The sequence below is a fragment of the Budorcas taxicolor genome, chromosome 7, assembly GCF_023091745.1.
Source record: "Budorcas taxicolor isolate Tak-1 chromosome 7, Takin1.1, whole genome shotgun sequence".
In the NCBI taxonomy this organism is placed as follows: Eukaryota; Metazoa; Chordata; class Mammalia; order Artiodactyla; family Bovidae; genus Budorcas; species Budorcas taxicolor.
In genome coordinates, this window is record NC_068916.1 from 22955114 (window position 1) to 22974100 (window position 18987).

The following is an 18987-nucleotide window of genomic DNA, read 5'->3' on the forward strand; positions in this document are numbered from 1 at the left end:
CAACTTCAGCTTCTTCAGTGTTACAGGCTGGGGCATAGACTTGGATTACTGTGATACTGAATGGTTTGCCTTGGAAACGAACAGAGATCATTCTGTCGTTTTTGAGATTGCATCCAAGTACTGCATTTCGGATGCTTTTGTTGACCATGATGGCTACTCCATTTCTTCTGTGGGATTCCTGCCCACAGTAGTAGATATAATGGTCATCTGAGTTAAATTCACCCCTTCCAGTCCATTTTAGTTCGCTGATTCCTAGATTGTTGACGTTCACTCTTGCCATCTCTTGTTTGACCACTTCCAATTTGCCTTGATTCACGGACCTGACGTTCCAGGTTGCTATGCAATATTGCTCTTTACAGCATCGGACTTTGCTTCTATCACCAGTCACATCCACAGCTGGTTATTGTTTTTGCTTTGGCTCCATCCCTTCATTCTTTCTTTCTTCTTTCTTTCTTCATTCTTTCCACTGATCTCCAGTAGCACATTGGGCACCTACTGACCTAGGGAGTTCCTCTTTCAGTATCCTATCATTTTGCCTTTTCATACTGTTCACGGGGTTCTTGAGGCAAGAATACTGAAGTGGTTTGCCATTCCCTTCTCCAGTGGACCACATTCTGTCAGATCTTTCCACCATGACCCGCCCATCTTGGGTTGCCCTGCAGGCATGGCTTGGTTTCATTTAGTTACACAAGGCTGTGGTCCTAGTGTGATTAGATTGACTAGGTTTCTGTGAGTATGGTTTCAGTGTGTCTGCCCTCTGATGCCCTCTTGCAACACCTACTATCTTACTTGGGTTTCTCTTACCTTGGGAGTGAGGTATCTCTTCATGGCTGCTCTAGTAAAGTGCAGCCGCTGATCCTTACCTTGGACGAGGGGTATCTCCTCACCACCACCCTTCCTGACCTTCAACGTGGGATAGCTCCTCTGTGCCTTCCTGCGCCCGCACAGCCACCACTGCGCAGGTGCAGGAAGGCCTAGAGGAGCTATCCCACACTGATGGTTAGGGAATCCACCAAAGACAGGGAATGCATAAGAGACTCACTCATCTCAAAGAGCTACATGCTCACTGTAAGGTTTAAGTCTATCCTGAAGAAGGGAGTGGAAGAAAAACTGCTTGGCACTGAGAAAAGACCTGCTGAGGGTAGGGGAAATTCAAGAGAGAGGCCATCCTTAGTGCAGGTCTATAGTTTCAATTCATTATACTTTAAGTGTATAAGAAAACGCAAAGAATTTTAGGACAAAAAAAATACATACATGCAAGAGACAAAAGCAAATCTAAAACCTCTTTGTAAGAATGCAACTTTAACCCAAACCAAAGAATCCCCACACCTCAAAGTTCAAGACACATGAAGTCACAAATAACTGACCCCCTCAAAAACCCCAAAACTAAAAACAGAAAGGAAAAAACAAAAACACACACACACACAACCTCAACTACAAGAAAACCTAAGAGACATGATGAACAACTATGGACAGAAAAGGTAAAAGAATCACATCTGCAAATATTCCAATATATTGGAAGTATCAGAAAATATAAAGCTATGATAAAGAAAAAAACAACTTTAAACAAACAAACAAAAAGTTGAAAATGAGCCAGAGATTATAAATAGCAACCAAACAGATAAAGACCAGAAAAAAAAATCCTCCCCAAGTTCCCTCCCCCCCAACCGCCAGGCTAGCAAATGGTGAGTAACAAGAGATAGCCGTCTACATTAGAAAGAAGGATGAGAACATGGAGATATATACTGTCTGAAACACAGGGGCACAGAGAAGGCCTAAAAGTGAGGGTGGAAGACGAACACTCAGAAAAATTTTTCAAAAAACCAGTCTCAGACCTGAACACAAAAGTAACAGTAGAGAAAATTGAAACTACTGATCTAGCTCAATTCTATCAGAAAAGATGTGTTCCTCTCCAGGCCTAAACACTATCTACCTTGTGTCTTTACTGCTCTAACACACAATATTTAGGATCAAAAACAAAACAGTAACTCACATGAAAATAAAAACAATTTTTAAAAACTACTCAATCCACTGCCAAGAGACAAAGCAATCAACAGAGCAATCGATGAAAATTAAGAAAGACCCAGATCAACATCAGACAGAATTTAAAATCATAATTAATATGGTAATGGTCCAGCAGAAAATGTGGACAATATAACTAGACAGATGGAGCAGACATAAGAAAGGTATTAGAGCAAAATGACAATTTCAGAAACAAAAACATGGTACTAACCGAAATCAGACTGATTATATTCTTTGCAGCCAAAGATGGAGAAGCTCTATACAGTCAACAAAAACAAGACCAGGAGCTGACTGTGGCTCAGATCATGAACTCCTTATTACCAAATTCAGACTCAAATTGAAGAAAACAGGGAAAACCGCTAGACCATACAGGTATGACCTAAATCAAACCCCTTATGATTATACAGTGGAAGTGAGAAATAGATTCAAGGGCCTAGATCTGATAGATAGAGTGCCTGATGAACTATGGAATGAGGTTCGTGACACTGTACAGGAGACAGGGATCAAGACCATCCCCATGGAAAAGAAATGCAAAAAAGCAAAATGGCTGTCTGGGGAGGCCTTACAAATAGCTGTGAAAAGAAGAGAAGCGAAAAGCAAAGGAGAAAAGGAAAGATATAAGCATCTGAATGCAGAATTCCAAAGCATAGCAAGAAGAGATAAGAAAGCCTTCTTCAGCGATCAGTGCAAAGAAATAGAGGAAAAGAACAGAATGGGAAAGACTAGAGATCTCTTCATGAAAATTAGAGATACCAAGGGAACATTTCATGCAAAGAAGGGCAAAATAAAGGACAGAAATGGTATGGACCTAACAGAAGCAGAAGATATTAAGAAGAGGTGGCAGGAATACACCTGTACTGTACAAAAGAAGAACTGTACAAAAAAGATCTTCACGACCCGGATAATCACAATGGCGTGATCACTCATCTAGAGCCAGACATCCTGGAATGTGAAGTCAAGTGGGCCTTAGAAAGCATCACTACGAACAAAGCTAGTGGAGGTGATGGAATTCCAGTGGAGCTATTTCAAATCCTGAAAGATGATGCTGTGAAAGTGCTGCACTCAATATGCCAGCAAATTTGGAAAACCCAGCAGTGGCCACAGGACTGGAAAAGGTCAGTTTTCATTCCAATCCCTAAGAAAGGCAATGCCAAAGAATGCTCAAACTACTGCACAATTGCACTCATCTCACACGCTAGTAAAGTAATGCTCAAAATTCTCCAAGCCAGGCTTCAACAATACGTGAACCGTGAACTTCCTGATGTTCAAACTGGTTTTAGGAAAGGCAGAGGAACCAGAGATCAAATTGCCAGCATCCGCTGGATCATCGAAAAAGCAAGAGAGTTCCAGAAAAACATCTATTTCTGCTTTATTGACTATGCCAAAGCCTTTGACTGTGTGGATCACAATAAACTGTAGAAAATTCTGAAAGAGATGGGAATACCAGACCACCTCACGTGCCTCCTGAGAACTCTATATGCAGGTCAGGAAGCAACAGTTAGAACTGGACAGGGAACAACAGACTGGTTCCAATTAGAAAAAGGAGTGCGTCAAGGCTGTATATTGTCACCGTGCTTATTTAACTTCTATGCAGAGTACATCATGAGAAACGCTGGGCTGGAAGAAGCACAAGCTGGAATCAGGACTGCCGGGAGAAATATCAATAACCTCAGATACGCAGATGACACCACCCTTATGGCAGAAAGTGAAGAGGAACTAAAAAGCCTCTTCATGAAAGCGAAAGAGGAGAGTGAAAAAGTCGGCTTAAAGCTCAACATCCAGAAAACGAAGATCATGGCAGCGGGTCCCATCACTTCATGGGAAATAGATGGGGAAACAGTGGAAACAGTGTCAGACTTTATTTTTGTGGGCTCCAAAACCACTGCAGATGGTGCCTGCGGCCATGAAATTAAAAGACCCTTACTCCTTGGAAGAAAAGTTATGACCAACCTAGACAGCGTATTGAAAGGCAGAGACATTACTTTGCTGACTAAGGTCCGTCTAGTCAAGGCTATGGTTTTTCCTGTGGTCATGTATGGATGTGAGAGTTGGACTGTGAAGAAGGCTGAGCGCTGAAGAATTGATGCTTTTGAACTGTGCTGTTGGAGAAGATTCTTGAGAGTCCCTTGGATTGCCAGGAGATCCAACCAGTCCATTCCGAAGGAGATCAACCCTGGAATTTCCTTGGAAGGAATGATGCTAAAGCTGAAACTCCAGTACTTTGGCCACCTCTTGCGAAGAGTTGACTCATTGGAAAAGACTCTGATGCTGGGAGGGATTGCGGGCAGGAGGAGAAGGAAATGACAGAGGATGAGATGGCTGGATGGCATCACTGACTCGATGGACGTGAGTCTGAGTGAACTCCTGTAGTTGGTGATGGACATGGAGGCCTGGCGTGCTGCGATTAATCAGGTTACAAACAGTCGGACACGACTGAGCGACTGTACTGAACTAACCATCAAAGTGGAAAGTCTTGCCTTTAAAGTTGAGAAATCATCTGATAGATTGGGTCTTTGTTGCTAGCCTGTTTCCTGGTATTTTGCCTTCACTTCATTCTTTGCATTAGGATTCCTACTTTTGTGCCATTGCAGTATGTATTTATGAGATTTCACTTTTAAAATCTAATCTCACATTTCAGTTGTGTTCAGTGAGCGTTTAATCATTTATACAGTGTTTGGTTTTTTCTTTTCATTTGGTACTTTCCCCACATTTTTGAGGCTTAGAAACTCCTTTCCTAATTTTAATTTACTACTATTTCTATCTTGAAAATCCTGTTTCATTTAAATCACTGTTTTTGCTAGATAAATGGTAGATAATAAAAGATCTAAGAATCATTATACTGGAATTTCACCTAAATAATCTAGAACATCCTGTGGAATAGGATGGTATGAAGCAATGAACTTTTCAGTCACACTTAATTTTTGAATTTTTGCTCATCCATTTGTGTGAAATAAAAAGCTTTATGAGGCTCCATAGCATCTGTTAACAGAAAGAGTAGCTATGCTGTGAGCCTTAAAGGATATAACTTATAGTTTCTGATACTTGGCCCAATGTAGTGATTTAGTAAGTAAGATCATTTTTTAAAAGAGGAAATTTAATCTCAAAGAGGTGACATGTATTTACTACCTGTACAAAATTCTGTAGTTTTGAATTAGGCTGTCAACACATGAGTCTTCTGGATTTTACCTTTCAAAAAAATAATATTCAGTAAGTTATCCTGTCTGCCTGTGTATTTGTTGAGTATCTTACACATACTTGAAAGGGCTTAAAATCTGTAGGGAGAAAGAAAGAATTTAATGCCCATTTTGGCAAAGATTTTTAATAAGTGAGCAAAGATGAATATAAATATAATGCAGTTCTTATACTAGAGAACTTGTAGTGAGGTGGGCTTATCTAATAATTACAGCTAATATACTTAGTGCTGTAGAAGGGGTGATACCTTCTTGGGGCAGAGGTAGGGTTAGTTGAACTGGGTTATGAGGAATATATAGCTTGCCAAGATTTTAGCAGAGGAGGAATGACTTTTAGGCAGAAATAATACAAATGAATGCAAAGGCCTGAAAGCAGTCCTATTTATGAGAACTCTAGGTCAGGTACACATAGTAAACCAGTCAAAGGAATGTCTTGTGGTCATTGAAGAGATGGCAGTTGAGATGTTCTCACATGATCGGTAGCATATGAAGATAAAATGGATAGAATAACAGAAATTGAAGTAGGTAAACTTGTTTAGCAGAATGTAACTTATTTATGTTTCAGTTCAGTTGCTCCGTCCTGTCTGACTCTTTGCAACCCCATGGACTGCAGCATGCCAGGCCTCCCTCTCCACCATCAACTCCTGGGATTTATTCAAACTTACGTCCATCAAGTCCGTGATGCCATCCAACGATCTCATCCTCTGTCATCCCCTTCTCCTCCTGCCTTCAGTGTTTCCCGGCATCAGGGTCTTTTCAGATGAATCAGTTCTTCACATCAGGTGGCCAAAGTAGGGAACCATGAATAGTCACAGTGTTTTGACTGCTACTTACTCCTGAACACTCACATTGGAAACAGAACTGTTTAGACATTGATTCTTTCTGAGAAATCATCAGGAAGTTTTGCATATCTCATTGGAGCTTTTAAGTGAGAGGATTTTTTGTGAGGAGGATGTGGGAGCAGTTTCTCCAGACTTCCTTGTGTAAGATAAAGTGCTGAAATTATTTTGGCAATGGAGCACATATGGCTTGGGATAGCAAATGTAATAGTTTAAATTTATTTGGTATCCATTAGAGGTCCACTGTAGCATTTTGAACAGGGGACGACATACTGTTTTATCTAGGTGATTTACCTGACCATGCCAGATGGAATTGGAGAAGACCGTGACAGAAGCAGTAAGTTTAGGACTGAAGTGATGAAGGCTTGACTAAGGAATGGTGATAGTGGGAATGAAAAGGCATCATGAAAGGGATTTCTAAAAAACCATTCTACAGTTTTGAAGAAATGATTGAAGATAAGATTTGGAAGATAAGCAGAGGAATTGGAAATGTTGAAATTTCATTCTTCGATGACTCGGATATTTTTGATACCATCAGCAAGTGATACAATATTAGCAGGAGAAGTAGTTGTGGGAAAAAGCTGAAATTGTTGTTTGTTATTTATTGAGTGTGAGGTTAATTATAAGTCTACTTTAGAACATGTCAGTATACCGTTGCAAAAGTGATTTTTTTAAGTTATGATGTAATTTGTAATTTTTAGTAGATAGGCAAGATAGTCTTTTTCTTTCCTTCCAGTTATATTGAGGGATAATAATAAATATTTATTTTATTATCCTTCCAGTTTTATTTATTATATATGTAAATTTATACATATACAACTGTATAAGTTTAAGGCATAATGATTTGACTTAACATCATGAAGTGATAAAGCACAATAAATTTAATGACTGACCATCATCTCATGTAGATAGAAAGTTAAATAGAAAAAAATGTTTTTCTTGTGATGAGAATGCTTAGGATTTACTCTTAACAGCTTTCATATATAACATGTGTGTCACTGAGTTGTATACAATAGTGTTTATTTATCGTGTTGACATCACATCCCTAGTACTTAATTGCCTTATAACTGGAAGTTTCTGCTTTATTTTTTCTTTTTTTAAATCTATTTATTTTAATTGGAGGATAATTAAAATATTGTGATGGTTTCTGTCATACATCAGTATGAATCAACCATAGTTATACATGTGTCCCTTCCACCTCCCCCCACCCTATCCCTCCAGGTTGTGACAGAGCACTGGATTTGGGTGCCCTGTGTCATATATCAAACTCACACTGGTTATCTATTTTACATATGGTAGCATATATGTCTCAGTGCTATTCTCTCAAATCATCTCACCTTCTCCTTCTCCCACCGAGTCCAAAGGTCTGTTGTCTATATCTGTGTTTCCTTTGCTACTCTGCATGTAGGATCACTGATGCCATCTTTCTAGATTTCATATACATGCATTAATTTACAGTATTTATCTTTGTTTCTGACTTGCTTCACTTTAATAGTCTCTAGATTCATCTGCCTCATTAAAACTGACTAGAATGTGTTCCTTTTTATAGCTTTTGAGTAATATTCCTTTTGTGTATGTATGACAACTTCCTTACCCATTCATCTGCTAGTAGACATCTAGGTTGCTTCCATGTCCTAGCCATTGTAAATAGTGCTGCAGTGAACATCGGGATACATGTGATGTGTCTTTTCCAATTCTGGTTTCCTCAGGGTATATGCCCAGTAGTGGGATTGCTGAGTTGTGTGGCAGTTTTAGTCCTAGTTTTTTTAAGGAAACTTCATACTGTTCTGCATAGTGGTTTTATCAGTTTGCATTCCCACCAGCAGTGTAAGAGGGTTCCCTTTTCTCTACAACTTTCTCCTGGGCACTCTCCAGCATTTATTGTTTGTAGACTTTTTGATAATGGCCATTCTGACCAGTGTGAGATGATTCCTCACGGTGGTTTTGATTTGCATTTCTCTAATAATAAGCAATGTTGAGGATCTTTTCATGTGTTTATTGGCCATCTGTATGTCATCTGTTTATGTCTTCTGCCCACTTTTTTGATTGCCTTGTTTGTTTTTCTGATATTAAGCTGCGTAAGCTGCTTGCATATTTTGGAGATTAATTCTTTGCAGATGTTTCCATTGTTGTTATTTTCTCCCATTCTGAGTGCCATCTTTTTACCTTGCTTATAGTTTCCTTTGTTGTGCAAAATCTGTTAAGCTTAATTAGGTCCCATTTGTTTGGTTTTATTTCCATTACTCTGGGTTGTGGGTCATAGAGGATGTTGCTGTGATTTATGTCAGAGAATGTTCTGCCTATATTTTCTTCTAAGAGTTTTATAGCTTCTAGTCTTACATTTAGGTCTTTAACCCATTTAGAGTTTATTTTTGTGTATGGTGTTAGAAAGTGTTCTAATTTCATTCTTTTACACATAGTTCACCAGTTTTCCCACACCAATTGTTGAAGAAACTGTCTTTTCTCCATTGTATATTTTTGCCTCTTTTGTCAAAGTTAAGGTGTCCATAGGTGTAAGGATTTATCTCCAGGCTTTCTGTTTTGTTCCATTGATCTATTTTTTTATTTTTGTGCCAATACCATACTGTTTTGTTGACTGTAGCTTTGTAGTATAGTATGAATTTGGGAAGGTTGATTCCTCCAGTTCTGTTCTTCTTCCCTCAGCCCTCATCTCTAGGAACCACAAATCTCATCTCTTTTACTGTGAGTTTGTTTGTTTTTGAAGTAAAATCAACCCAGAACACTGAGGTTAAACTAACTTAAGTGTTAGGTTAGTTCCTCTTACCCAAAGTAGTGATTTGGTAATTCTATACATTTCAAAATAATCACCACAATAAGTCCTATTACCATCTGTCACCATACAATGTTATTACAGATTTATTGACTAAATTCTTCACCCTGTGCATTTCATAGCCATGAGTCATTTATTCTACAGCTGGATGTTTGTACCTATTAATATCACTGAGCTATTTCTATCCTTCCCCTCCTCCCTTGGCAATGTAGTCTTGTATCAGTGGCATAAGTTTTGGAAACAGGCTTGTATTCTAGATCACCTTTAATAAGTATCACTGTTATGAGACTTAGAAGTCACTGATCTTTTTGGATTTTCCCTTGTTCACCTTTAAATTGGAAATAGTAACACCTGAGTACGTCAAGGCTGTATATTGTCACCCTGCAACTTCTATGCAGAGTACATCATGAGAAACGCTGGGCTGGAAGAAGCACAAGCTGGAATCATGATTGCTGGGAGAAATAGCAATAACCTCAGATATGCAGATGACACCACCCTTATGGCAGAAAGTGAAGAAGAACTAGAGTCTCTTGATGAAAGTCAAAGAGGAGAGTGAAAAAGTTGACTTAAAGCTCAACATTCAGAAAACTAAGATCATGGCATCTGGTCCCATCCCTTCATGGGAAATAAATGGGGAAACAGTGAAAACAGTGGCAGACTTTATTTTTTTGGGCTCCAGAATCACTGTAGATGGTGATTGAAGCCATGAAATTAAAAGATGCTTACTCCTTGGAAGGAAAGTTATGACCAACCTAGATAGCCTATTCAAAATCAGAGACATTACTTTGCCAACAAAGGTCCATCTAGTCAAGGCTATGGTTTTTCCAGTGGTCATGTATGGATGTGAGAGTTGGACTGTGAAGAAAGCTGAGCACCGAAGAATTGATGCTTGTGAACTGTGGTGCTGGCAAAGACTCTTGAAAGTCCCTTGGACTGCAAGGAGATCCAACCAGTCCATCCTAAAGGAGATCAGTCCTGGGTGTTCATTGGAAGAATTGACGCTGAAGGTGAAACTCCAATACTTTGTCTGCCTCATGCGAAGATTTGACTCATTGGAAAAGACCCTGAATGCTGGGAGGGATTGGGGGCAGGAAGAGAAGGGGATGACAGAGGATGAGATGGCTGGATGGCATCACGGACTTGATGGACATGAGTTTGAGTGAACTCTGGGAGTTGGTGATGGACAGGGAGGCCTGGCGTGCTGCGATTCATGAGGTCGCAAAGAGTCGGACACAACTGAGCGACTGAACTGAACTGAATATCTGATTACAGGGCTGTTGTGTAAACTATATAGTATAATGTATATGCATGCTGGCCTCAAGCCCTCAATAAATGTTAGTTTTCCCTTCCTCCATAGAAGATGCCAGCCTTAGTTACTCTTGACTGTTTTCACACATTAAGATGGACATCAAAGAATAACACATAAAGCATTTTTGTTTCATTGTTTAGCAGTTCACTGAAGGCATAACCATGATTGTTTGCTAAATGAAATATGTGTATAACCAGGCAGTTTGTAATTAGACTAACTCAGATGTTGTGATATGTGTAGGTGTAGTTAACAGCCTTCATTTCTGGTAAGTGACTTTACTTAGGAGGATGTATGCTCATGTAAGCAAGAGAGACTGTTTCCTGGGAGGAAATTGTGGTCTCCAGATCTTTATAATGTCACCTTTAATCTTTTTGTACTCATGAGCATTGTCCTATACAGACTTTTCTTGAGGCAGTTTTCTTGCTTGAAGTAAATGAAGCCTCCTTATGAGCCTGTTAAAACTCCACAGACTATCAGTAATATGGAAAAATTGGATGTTTAATCAGGACTGTGAACATGTGTTTCAGGTAGAGAATTCCAAAGATAATGAAGATAGTATTCTACAAAGAGAAATTCCTGCCAGACAGTCTCGAAGACGGTTTCGGAAAATTAATTGTAAAGGAGAACGCCAGACTATTACTGATGATGTGGATGTTAACAACTATCTTTCTGTGAGTATATTTACGAACATTTCATTGATATTCCTTGATGTTCATATACAGTATGAACATAACATATTTTTGGTAATATCAGCATATATTTTTGGTAATATCAACACTTGGGCACTACAGATAAAAGTTTGGGGCACGTAAAGATAACTATATAATTTTTAAAAATGTTTCTGGTGTGTTGGCTTTGATAGAAATAGTCTTACCAGTGGGGTATTTGTTTTTGTTTAAATGGTGTAAAAGAATTTTTTTAATATATCTTTTTAGACATGCTTGTGGATTTTCTTACCTTTCTGTTGCTTGAATGGTGTGCCCTGAGTGTATGTGTGCCAAGAGAACTCAGAAAACAGACTCATTTGGGAGCTTTTTTTGTTTTATGGACTAAGGCATGCCAAAGAAATTTAAAAAATGTCGGTTCTTCCCTTCAGGTGTGGGACAGTTATGCTACTGTATGCTAGTGCAGAAATATATGCAATTGTTAAAGGTATGTTTTCACAGGCAATTACTGAAAGATGATGATGAAATAAACAACTTCCATAAAACCAGAAAATCTTCTTAAGTCTTTAATATTGTAATGATAGATGCTGCTTTTCAGATTGAAAAGTATTGAGTTGGCCAAAAAGTTTTTTCAGAATTTCCCATATGATCTTACGGGAAATACTTGAAGAAACTTTTTGAATGATCCAATAGTTGAATCAAGGAATAAGGATAATTTAAGAAAGAATAAATCCAGGTGTGTTTTATAAGTTTTCAAAGGAAACTTGATCCCCCAAAATATAAAAACAGCCTAGAGATTTAGGGTATCAAAATTCCCAAGGGTATATGTTCTTTTGGTTGTCAGAAACAGAAATTCATTCCATCTTAGGAATAAGGAGGATTATTTAGGGAGTTGTTTGTGTTAGAGTGTTAAATGTGAGCAGCTGTAAGGATCTGATGCTGGGAGGGATTGGGGGCAGGAGGAAAAGGGGACGACAGAGGATGAGATGGCTGGATGGCATCACCAACTCAATGGATGTGAGTTTGAGTGAACTCCGGGAGTTGGTGATGGACAGGGAGGCCTGGTGTGCTGCGATTCATGGGCTCGCAAAGAGTCGGACACGACTGAGTGACTAAACTGAAGGATTTAGTCATTATTTGCCTAATTTCTTTGATTGAACACATTCTGACAACAAGCAATAACATATGAAGTAGTCCTCACATTTTTATTACATGAAAGTTCATTTCCTGTTTTTATTATTTAATGGTTTTTTGTTTTGTTTTGTTTTTTGGCTGTACCATTTAGTTTGCAGAACAGGGATTGAACTCGGGACCATGGCAGTGAAAGTGCCGAGTCTTAACCACTGGACTGCCAGGGAATTCCCACTTTTATATAGTAACTTTCCCTGTCACTAATTAATTTTAGCTAACTCAAGTTTTAGTTAAGTTTGGACTTATTGCACAAATGATTCTTGTCTGTTTTTGAAAAATTAAAAGTTGATTAGTCCCATCACTTACTTATGGAACTACTAATGACATTTTGTATATTCTTGGATAGAACTTTCTGGGTCTTTTGTGGTTCCATATGAATTTTAGGATTTTTCCCCTAATTTTATGAAGAATTTTCTATGTATTTTGGTAGAGATTACATTAAATCTGTAGATTGCTTTGGATAGTGTGGCCATTTTAACAATATTAATTCTTGCAGTCTAAGAGCATGAGCTATCTTTCCACTTCTTTGTGTCATCTTCATTTTCCCTTATCAGTGTTTTATAGTTTCCAGTGTATAGGTCATTCATTTCCTTGGTTAAATTTATTCTTAGGTATTTTGCTTATTTAACATAATTTTAAACAGGAATTTTTTTCCTTTACCAATATCTATATTTTAATCTTGTATACTACTGCCTTGCCAGATATATTTATTAGTTCTAAAAGGGTTTGTGTGTGGAAAAGTTAGGGCTCTTTATAGAAAGTATTATATCATCTGGAAATAGTAACAGTTTTACCTCTTCCCTTCCAGTTTGGATACCTTTTATTTTTTTTTTTTCTTGTCTTATTTCTATGACTGGGACTTCTAATAGTGTGTTGTCCAGAAGTGGTGAGTGGGCATCCTCCTGTTATTCCTAAATTTAGTGGGAAGATTTTCACCTTTTCACTGTTGAGTGTGATGAATTTTATTATAAGAGTTATAAATGACTCTTCTTATGTTGAGCTATGTTCTTTCTCTACCCTCTTTGGTGAAAGTTTTTGCGTGAAGGGATGTTGAATTTTGTCAAATGCTTTTTTTTTCTATCATTTTTTTTTCTCTGCTTTTGTTTAGTGTGGTATATCACAGTGATTGATTTGTGTATGTTGAACCATCCTTGAAACCCCGAAATGAATCCAGCTTCATCATTCTGTATGATCCTTTTTATATATTTTTGGATTAGATTTGCTAATATTTTTTGAGGGTTTTAACATCTGTATTCATCAAAGATATTGGCCTGTAATTTTCTTTTCTTGTAGTGTATTTGGCTGCTTTTGATAGCAGTGTGATTGTGGCTTACTACAGTGAATTTGGCAGTGTTCCTCCTTCTATTTTGGAATAGTTAGATAAGGATGGGTATAAGTTTTAATAGCAAAAATCTTAATCAGTATTGATACAGTAGATAATTGGTTTTATGACTACCATAGGATCTTTATTTCTTTTGTGGGTATTATCAGCAGTTCAGAGAGATCAGGAGGACTCATTTTTTTAAAAAAAAAAATTTATTTTTTGACTACACCAGGTCTTAGTTGAGGCACATGCATGTTCAGTCTTAACTTGTGGCATGTGGGGTCTAGTTACCCCACCAGGGATTGAACTTGGGCCCCTTGCATTGGGAGCATGGAGTTTTTAGCCACTGGACCACCATGTAAGTCCCAGAATCATTATTTAAGATAGCGGTGGAAATTTGACAGTTTCTTTTTGCACTTGCGAGCCATCAACTTTTTCTTGCTAGAGTGCTGAAGGTCAAAAATTATTAAAGATGTATGGAATATTTTGTTACAGTAGTTTTCTTAAGTATCATTAATCCAAACCTGTACATCAGATTTTGAGCATTAAAAATTTTGCATGTGTTTGAAAGATACTTTCTAAGTGAATGCCTAGAATGATTGAAAAAAATGATTTATTTTTATGAAATATTTTCAGTCTACTCATGTACCTTGCTTTGTATAAAGATGAGAACCACACTCTAAACTTGAAAAGTTTTTCATTTTTAGTGTTAAAAGAGCACTTCTATAACAGTAATAACATTATTGAAACTCCTTTGGGTGTTGCTCTCAGAGCTCACAACACATTTAAATATCTTCAAATATTCTCAGTGATTTCAGAACTTTAATCTTTGGGGAGGATGTACTTGATATTTGAAAATAGCATAAAGGTGATTGGGAACAATATCCAGTGAATAGGATAGGTAATTAAGACAAGTAAAAACAGTCTTTTATTTAGATGAGCCATCTCTCTGAATTCTTCTTTCATTTATTATATGATTGGGGCATTTTATCTGAACTGTTAATGCTTTGGTTGCTTTGCTCTAAAAATGAGGATGACAGTATTGAGTTTGCCTGTCTTGCATGATGGTCTGATAGAACATATGTGCACACTCGAGGTTTAATCAGTTAATGATATCTCTAGGTTTTTTCTCTCAGATGTTTGTGCCCTTATCTCAGTTTCCACATGTCATTGCTTTAGTGTTCACTGTCATTCTTTTTAGAAATGTTGTAGTAGCATCTCCCAACAACCCGCCCCCCCCACAACAACTTTTATTGTAAAAGCAATAATATTTCATTTTAAGAACTTAGGAGAATTTTTTTAATTGAAAAGTATTATATAATTTTGGCATTTTAAAATATTGTTTAATCATTTTGTTTATTTCAAGTTCTGTTTTTCTCTTCTCTCTGGTGTGTACTCCTAGCCCTATTCTTTATGTACTCGACTATCCCCTGCTACCAAATAATTCATTCATTTTACTTTTATCAGTCCTAAAAGAATCTTTTAACAGTGTTATTTCTTTTAAACTCTTAAGTCTTTTTATGGCCTTCTACCACCTATTAGAAAGTCTGATGATCTAGAATATTTATCTGGCATGTAGGCTAAACCAGTTCTGTCTAATAGAACTTTCTGCAGTGATGCAAATGTTTTATATCTGTGGTTTTCAAACTGATAGTAACCAGCCACATGTGGCTTTTGAGCATTTAAAATGTGGCTGGTATGACTGAGAATTTTAATTTAAAATTAAAATTTTTAATTTAAATACTTTATATCATCTCATGGGAGGAATCCATGATTTTTTCTTGTTAGGATTAGGTATACATATCTACATTGCTGTAGTATCCCGTGTATATACCTGTTACCATTTATTATACTACATTGTACTTTTTTAAATTCATATGTCTGTTTCTCCCATCAGAGTGTACATGCTTTGAAAATGTGAACCATCATGCTTATATTCCGCAGAGCATATTGCCTGTTAAAGAAAATGGAGTGCCTGTTTTTATAAGCTTGTTGAGGTTTCTTGTGTAACTTGGGCAAGTTGTGTATCCTTCTTAGTGATTTTTTATGTATAAGAGGCTCTGCTCATTGTCTCGTGCATTGAAAAACATGCAGTAATGTCAACAGTTCCTGTTCCTGTTACTGTTACTTAAAATACTCAAAAAATACGTTTGTTCCTGTTACTAACAAATTAATTTTATTATTTATTGATTCCTGGCCATAAAACCTGTTTATCAAAATATGTATAAATGTAAAGATAACTGAAAAATGTAAGATAAACTATCAAAGGGAGAAAAAAGGTAGGAAATATAAAATCAGGCAGGCAGCAATCAGCCACCTATGCCTTTCACAATTTTCTTGTAGCCTGTACTTGCTGTGGTTCACTTTAAATAATTTATTTTTTCAACCCTACAAGATAGAGTGCTTATATAAATGTATATGAAAGTCACTGAATTAATTGCCTTACAACATATAATAATAAATGACTAGAAGCCAATTATGACAAAGGATGTCTGCTGGAAACTGATGACTGGTTTTGGAATTATTGACTTGAAGACCTTTTTTCTTTTAGTAATTAGGTCATTAAAATGTAGTTTGCAAAATGGGACATGGGAAGAAAATAGAGTTTATATGTACTGTAATCCTCTTAAGATTTTGTGTACATTTTTCTGTTTATTTACAGTGAACACAAAGCATTTTTGCTGTTACTACGTGTATTAATGCATGTATAAATTCACACATATTTAGAAATATTTATTAACCATGTTTTTACATGTATTAATTTATAAATAGATTATATATTTTAGAATATGTGTATTGTGTTAATAAATAAATTATATATTGGTAATACATGTATTAATTTATGAATAAGTTATATATCTTAGAAATATAGCTCAGAAATATTTAATTGTTAAAGTACTGAGATTAATTGATATGTAAATCCCTTTCTCATCTGCCCCAGCCTACCTTTTCAGCCTTCTGGCCCCATTATTTTGTAGGTTGTTCCTTCCTTTGGTTCTTCTCTCACCCTGGTAGTTTCTTACAGTCCTCTTTATTAATGTAATTCTGTCCTTTGATGATTCAGTTTGAATCTTAGCGTGCTATTTGCTCCTTTTATCCAGAATGGCCTGTACCATGTCCTCCTGACAAAGTCTTGCTCAGCTCCTACAACTCCAGTCATCCATGAACTCTTTAGAGAAGCCTTCCCTAACACTTCCATGTTCCTAGACTGTGCTGCTTCTGATTGAAGTAGAACCCATAAGATGATATACATACTTATATGCATTTGCTCATAATTATGTTCTCTTCTGAAGATAGAGTAGGGAAAGTCGATCAGTCATGTCCTACTCTTCACAACCCCATGGGCTATAGCCTGCCAGCCTCCTCTATTCATGGAATTCTCCAGGCAAGAATATTGGAGAGGGTAGCCGTTCCCTTCTCCAGTAGATCTTCCCAACCCAGGGATCGAACCCAGATCATGTCCATTGCAGGCGGATTCTTTACCATCTGAGCCACCACAACTTACTTAAGAATTTAAGTGTATGTGTTTTTTATGGAAAGTTGACTACTGTGTTTTAAATAACCTACAGTGGTGAACATTTTTCATGGGTAATGAGTTGAGTTTTTAATTGTTGTTCAGTCACTAAGTCATGTCCAACTCTTTGAGACCCCATGGACTGCAGCACACCAGGTTTCCCTTTCCTACATTGTGTCTTGGAGTTTGCTCAGATTCGTGTGCATTGAGTCAGTGATGCTGTCTAACCATCGCATCCTCTGCTGTTTTGCTCACCCTCCTTTACATGTTTTCTACCACCCAGTTCATTGTTTTAGCATAGTATGGCAGGTGGTAAGCATGGTGTGATACTCTAGAATCTACTCTTTCATTTTATTTATTTTTTTAAATACAAATTTATTTTAATTGGAGGCTAATTACAATATTGTATTGGTTTTGCCATACAACAACATGAATCCGCCACGGGTGTACACATGTTCCCCATCCTGAACCCCCCTCCCACCTCCTTCCCCGTACCATCCCTCTGGTCATCCCAGTGCACCAGCCCCAAGCATCCTGTATCCTGCATCAAACCTGGACTGGCGATTCGTTTCATATATGATATTGTACATGTTTCAATGCCATTCTCCCAAATCATCCCACCCTCTCCCTCTCCCACAGAGTCCAAAAGACTGTTCTATACATCTGTGTCTCTTTAGCTGTCTCGCATACAGGGTTATCATTACCATCTTTCTAAATTCCATATATATGCTTTAGTATACTGTATTGGTGTTTTTCTTTCTGACTTCACTCTGTATAATCGGCTCCAGTTTCATCCACCTCATTAGAACTGATTCAAATGTATTGTTTTTAATGGCTGAGTAATACTCCATTGTGTATATGTACCACAGCTTTCTTATCCATTTGTCTGCTGATGGACATCTAGGTTGCTTCCATGTCCTGGCTATTATAAACAATGCTGCGATGAACATTGGAGTACACGTGTCTCTTTCAATTCTGGTTTCCTCAGTGTGTATACCCAGCAGTGGGATTGCTGGGTCATAAGGCAATTCGATTTCCAGTTTTTTAAGGAATCTCCACACTGTTCTCCATAGTGGCTGAACTAGTTTGCATTCCCACCAACAGTGTAAGAGGGTTCCCTTTTAACCACACCCTTTCCAGCATTTATTGCTTGTAGATTTTTGGATAGCAGCTATTCTGACTAGGGTGAAATGGTACCTCATTGTGGTTTTGATTTGCATTTCTCTGATAATGAGTGATGTTGAGCATCTTTTCATGTGTTTGTTAGCCATCTGTATGTCTTCTTTGGAGAAATGTCTATTTAGTTCTTTGGCCCATTTTTTGATTGGGTTGTTTATTTTAATGGAATTGAGCTGCGGAAGTTGCTTGTATATTTTTGAGATTAGTTGTTTGTCCGTTGCTTCATTTGCTATTATTTTCTCCCATTCAGAAGGCTGTCTTTTCACCTTGCTTATAGTTTCCTTTGTTATGCAGAAGCTTTTAAGTTTAATTAGGTCCCATTTGTTTATTTTTGCTTTTATTTCAAGTATTCTGGGAGGTGGGTCACAGAAGATCCTGCTGTGACGTATGTCGGAGAGTGTTTTGCCTGTGTTCTCCTCTAGGAGTTTAATAGTTTCTGGTCTTAAATTTAGATCTTTAATCCATTTTGAGTTTATTTTTGTGTATGGTGTTAGAAAGTGATCTCGTTTCATTCTTTTACAAATGTTGACCAGTTCTCCCAGCACTACTTGTTAAAGAGATTGTCTTTTCTCCATTGTATATTCTTGCCTCCTTTGTCAAAGGTAAGGTGTCCATAGGTGTGTGGATTTATCTCTGGGCTTTCTATTTTGTTCCATTGATCTACATTTCTGTCTTTGTGCCAGAACCATACTGTCTTGATGACTGTGGATTTGTAGTAGAGCCTGAAGTCAGGCAGGTTGATTCTTCCAGTTCCATTCTTCTTTCTCAAGATTGCTTTGGCTATGCAAGGTTTTTTTAATTTCCATACAAATTGGGAAATTTTGTGTTCTATCTCTGTGAAAAATAACATTGGTAGCTTGATAGGGATTGCATTGAACCTATAGATTGCTTTGGGTATTACACTCATTTTCACTATATTGATTCTTCCATTCCATGAACATGGTATATTTCTCCATCTATTA

General features: G+C 37.4%; 1 protein-coding gene across 1 annotated transcript in view; it reads left to right on the forward strand.

Annotated features, from left to right (window-relative positions):
• RAPGEF6 (Rap guanine nucleotide exchange factor 6) overlaps positions 1-18987 on the forward strand; it is a 215657-nt gene that overhangs the window by 77685 nt on the left and 118985 nt on the right. The window contains exon 6 of the mRNA XM_052644367.1: positions 10680-10823. Within this exon, the coding sequence (XP_052500327.1) occupies positions 10680-10823 (144 nt within the window). The remainder of the gene's footprint in view (positions 1-10679; positions 10824-18987) is intronic.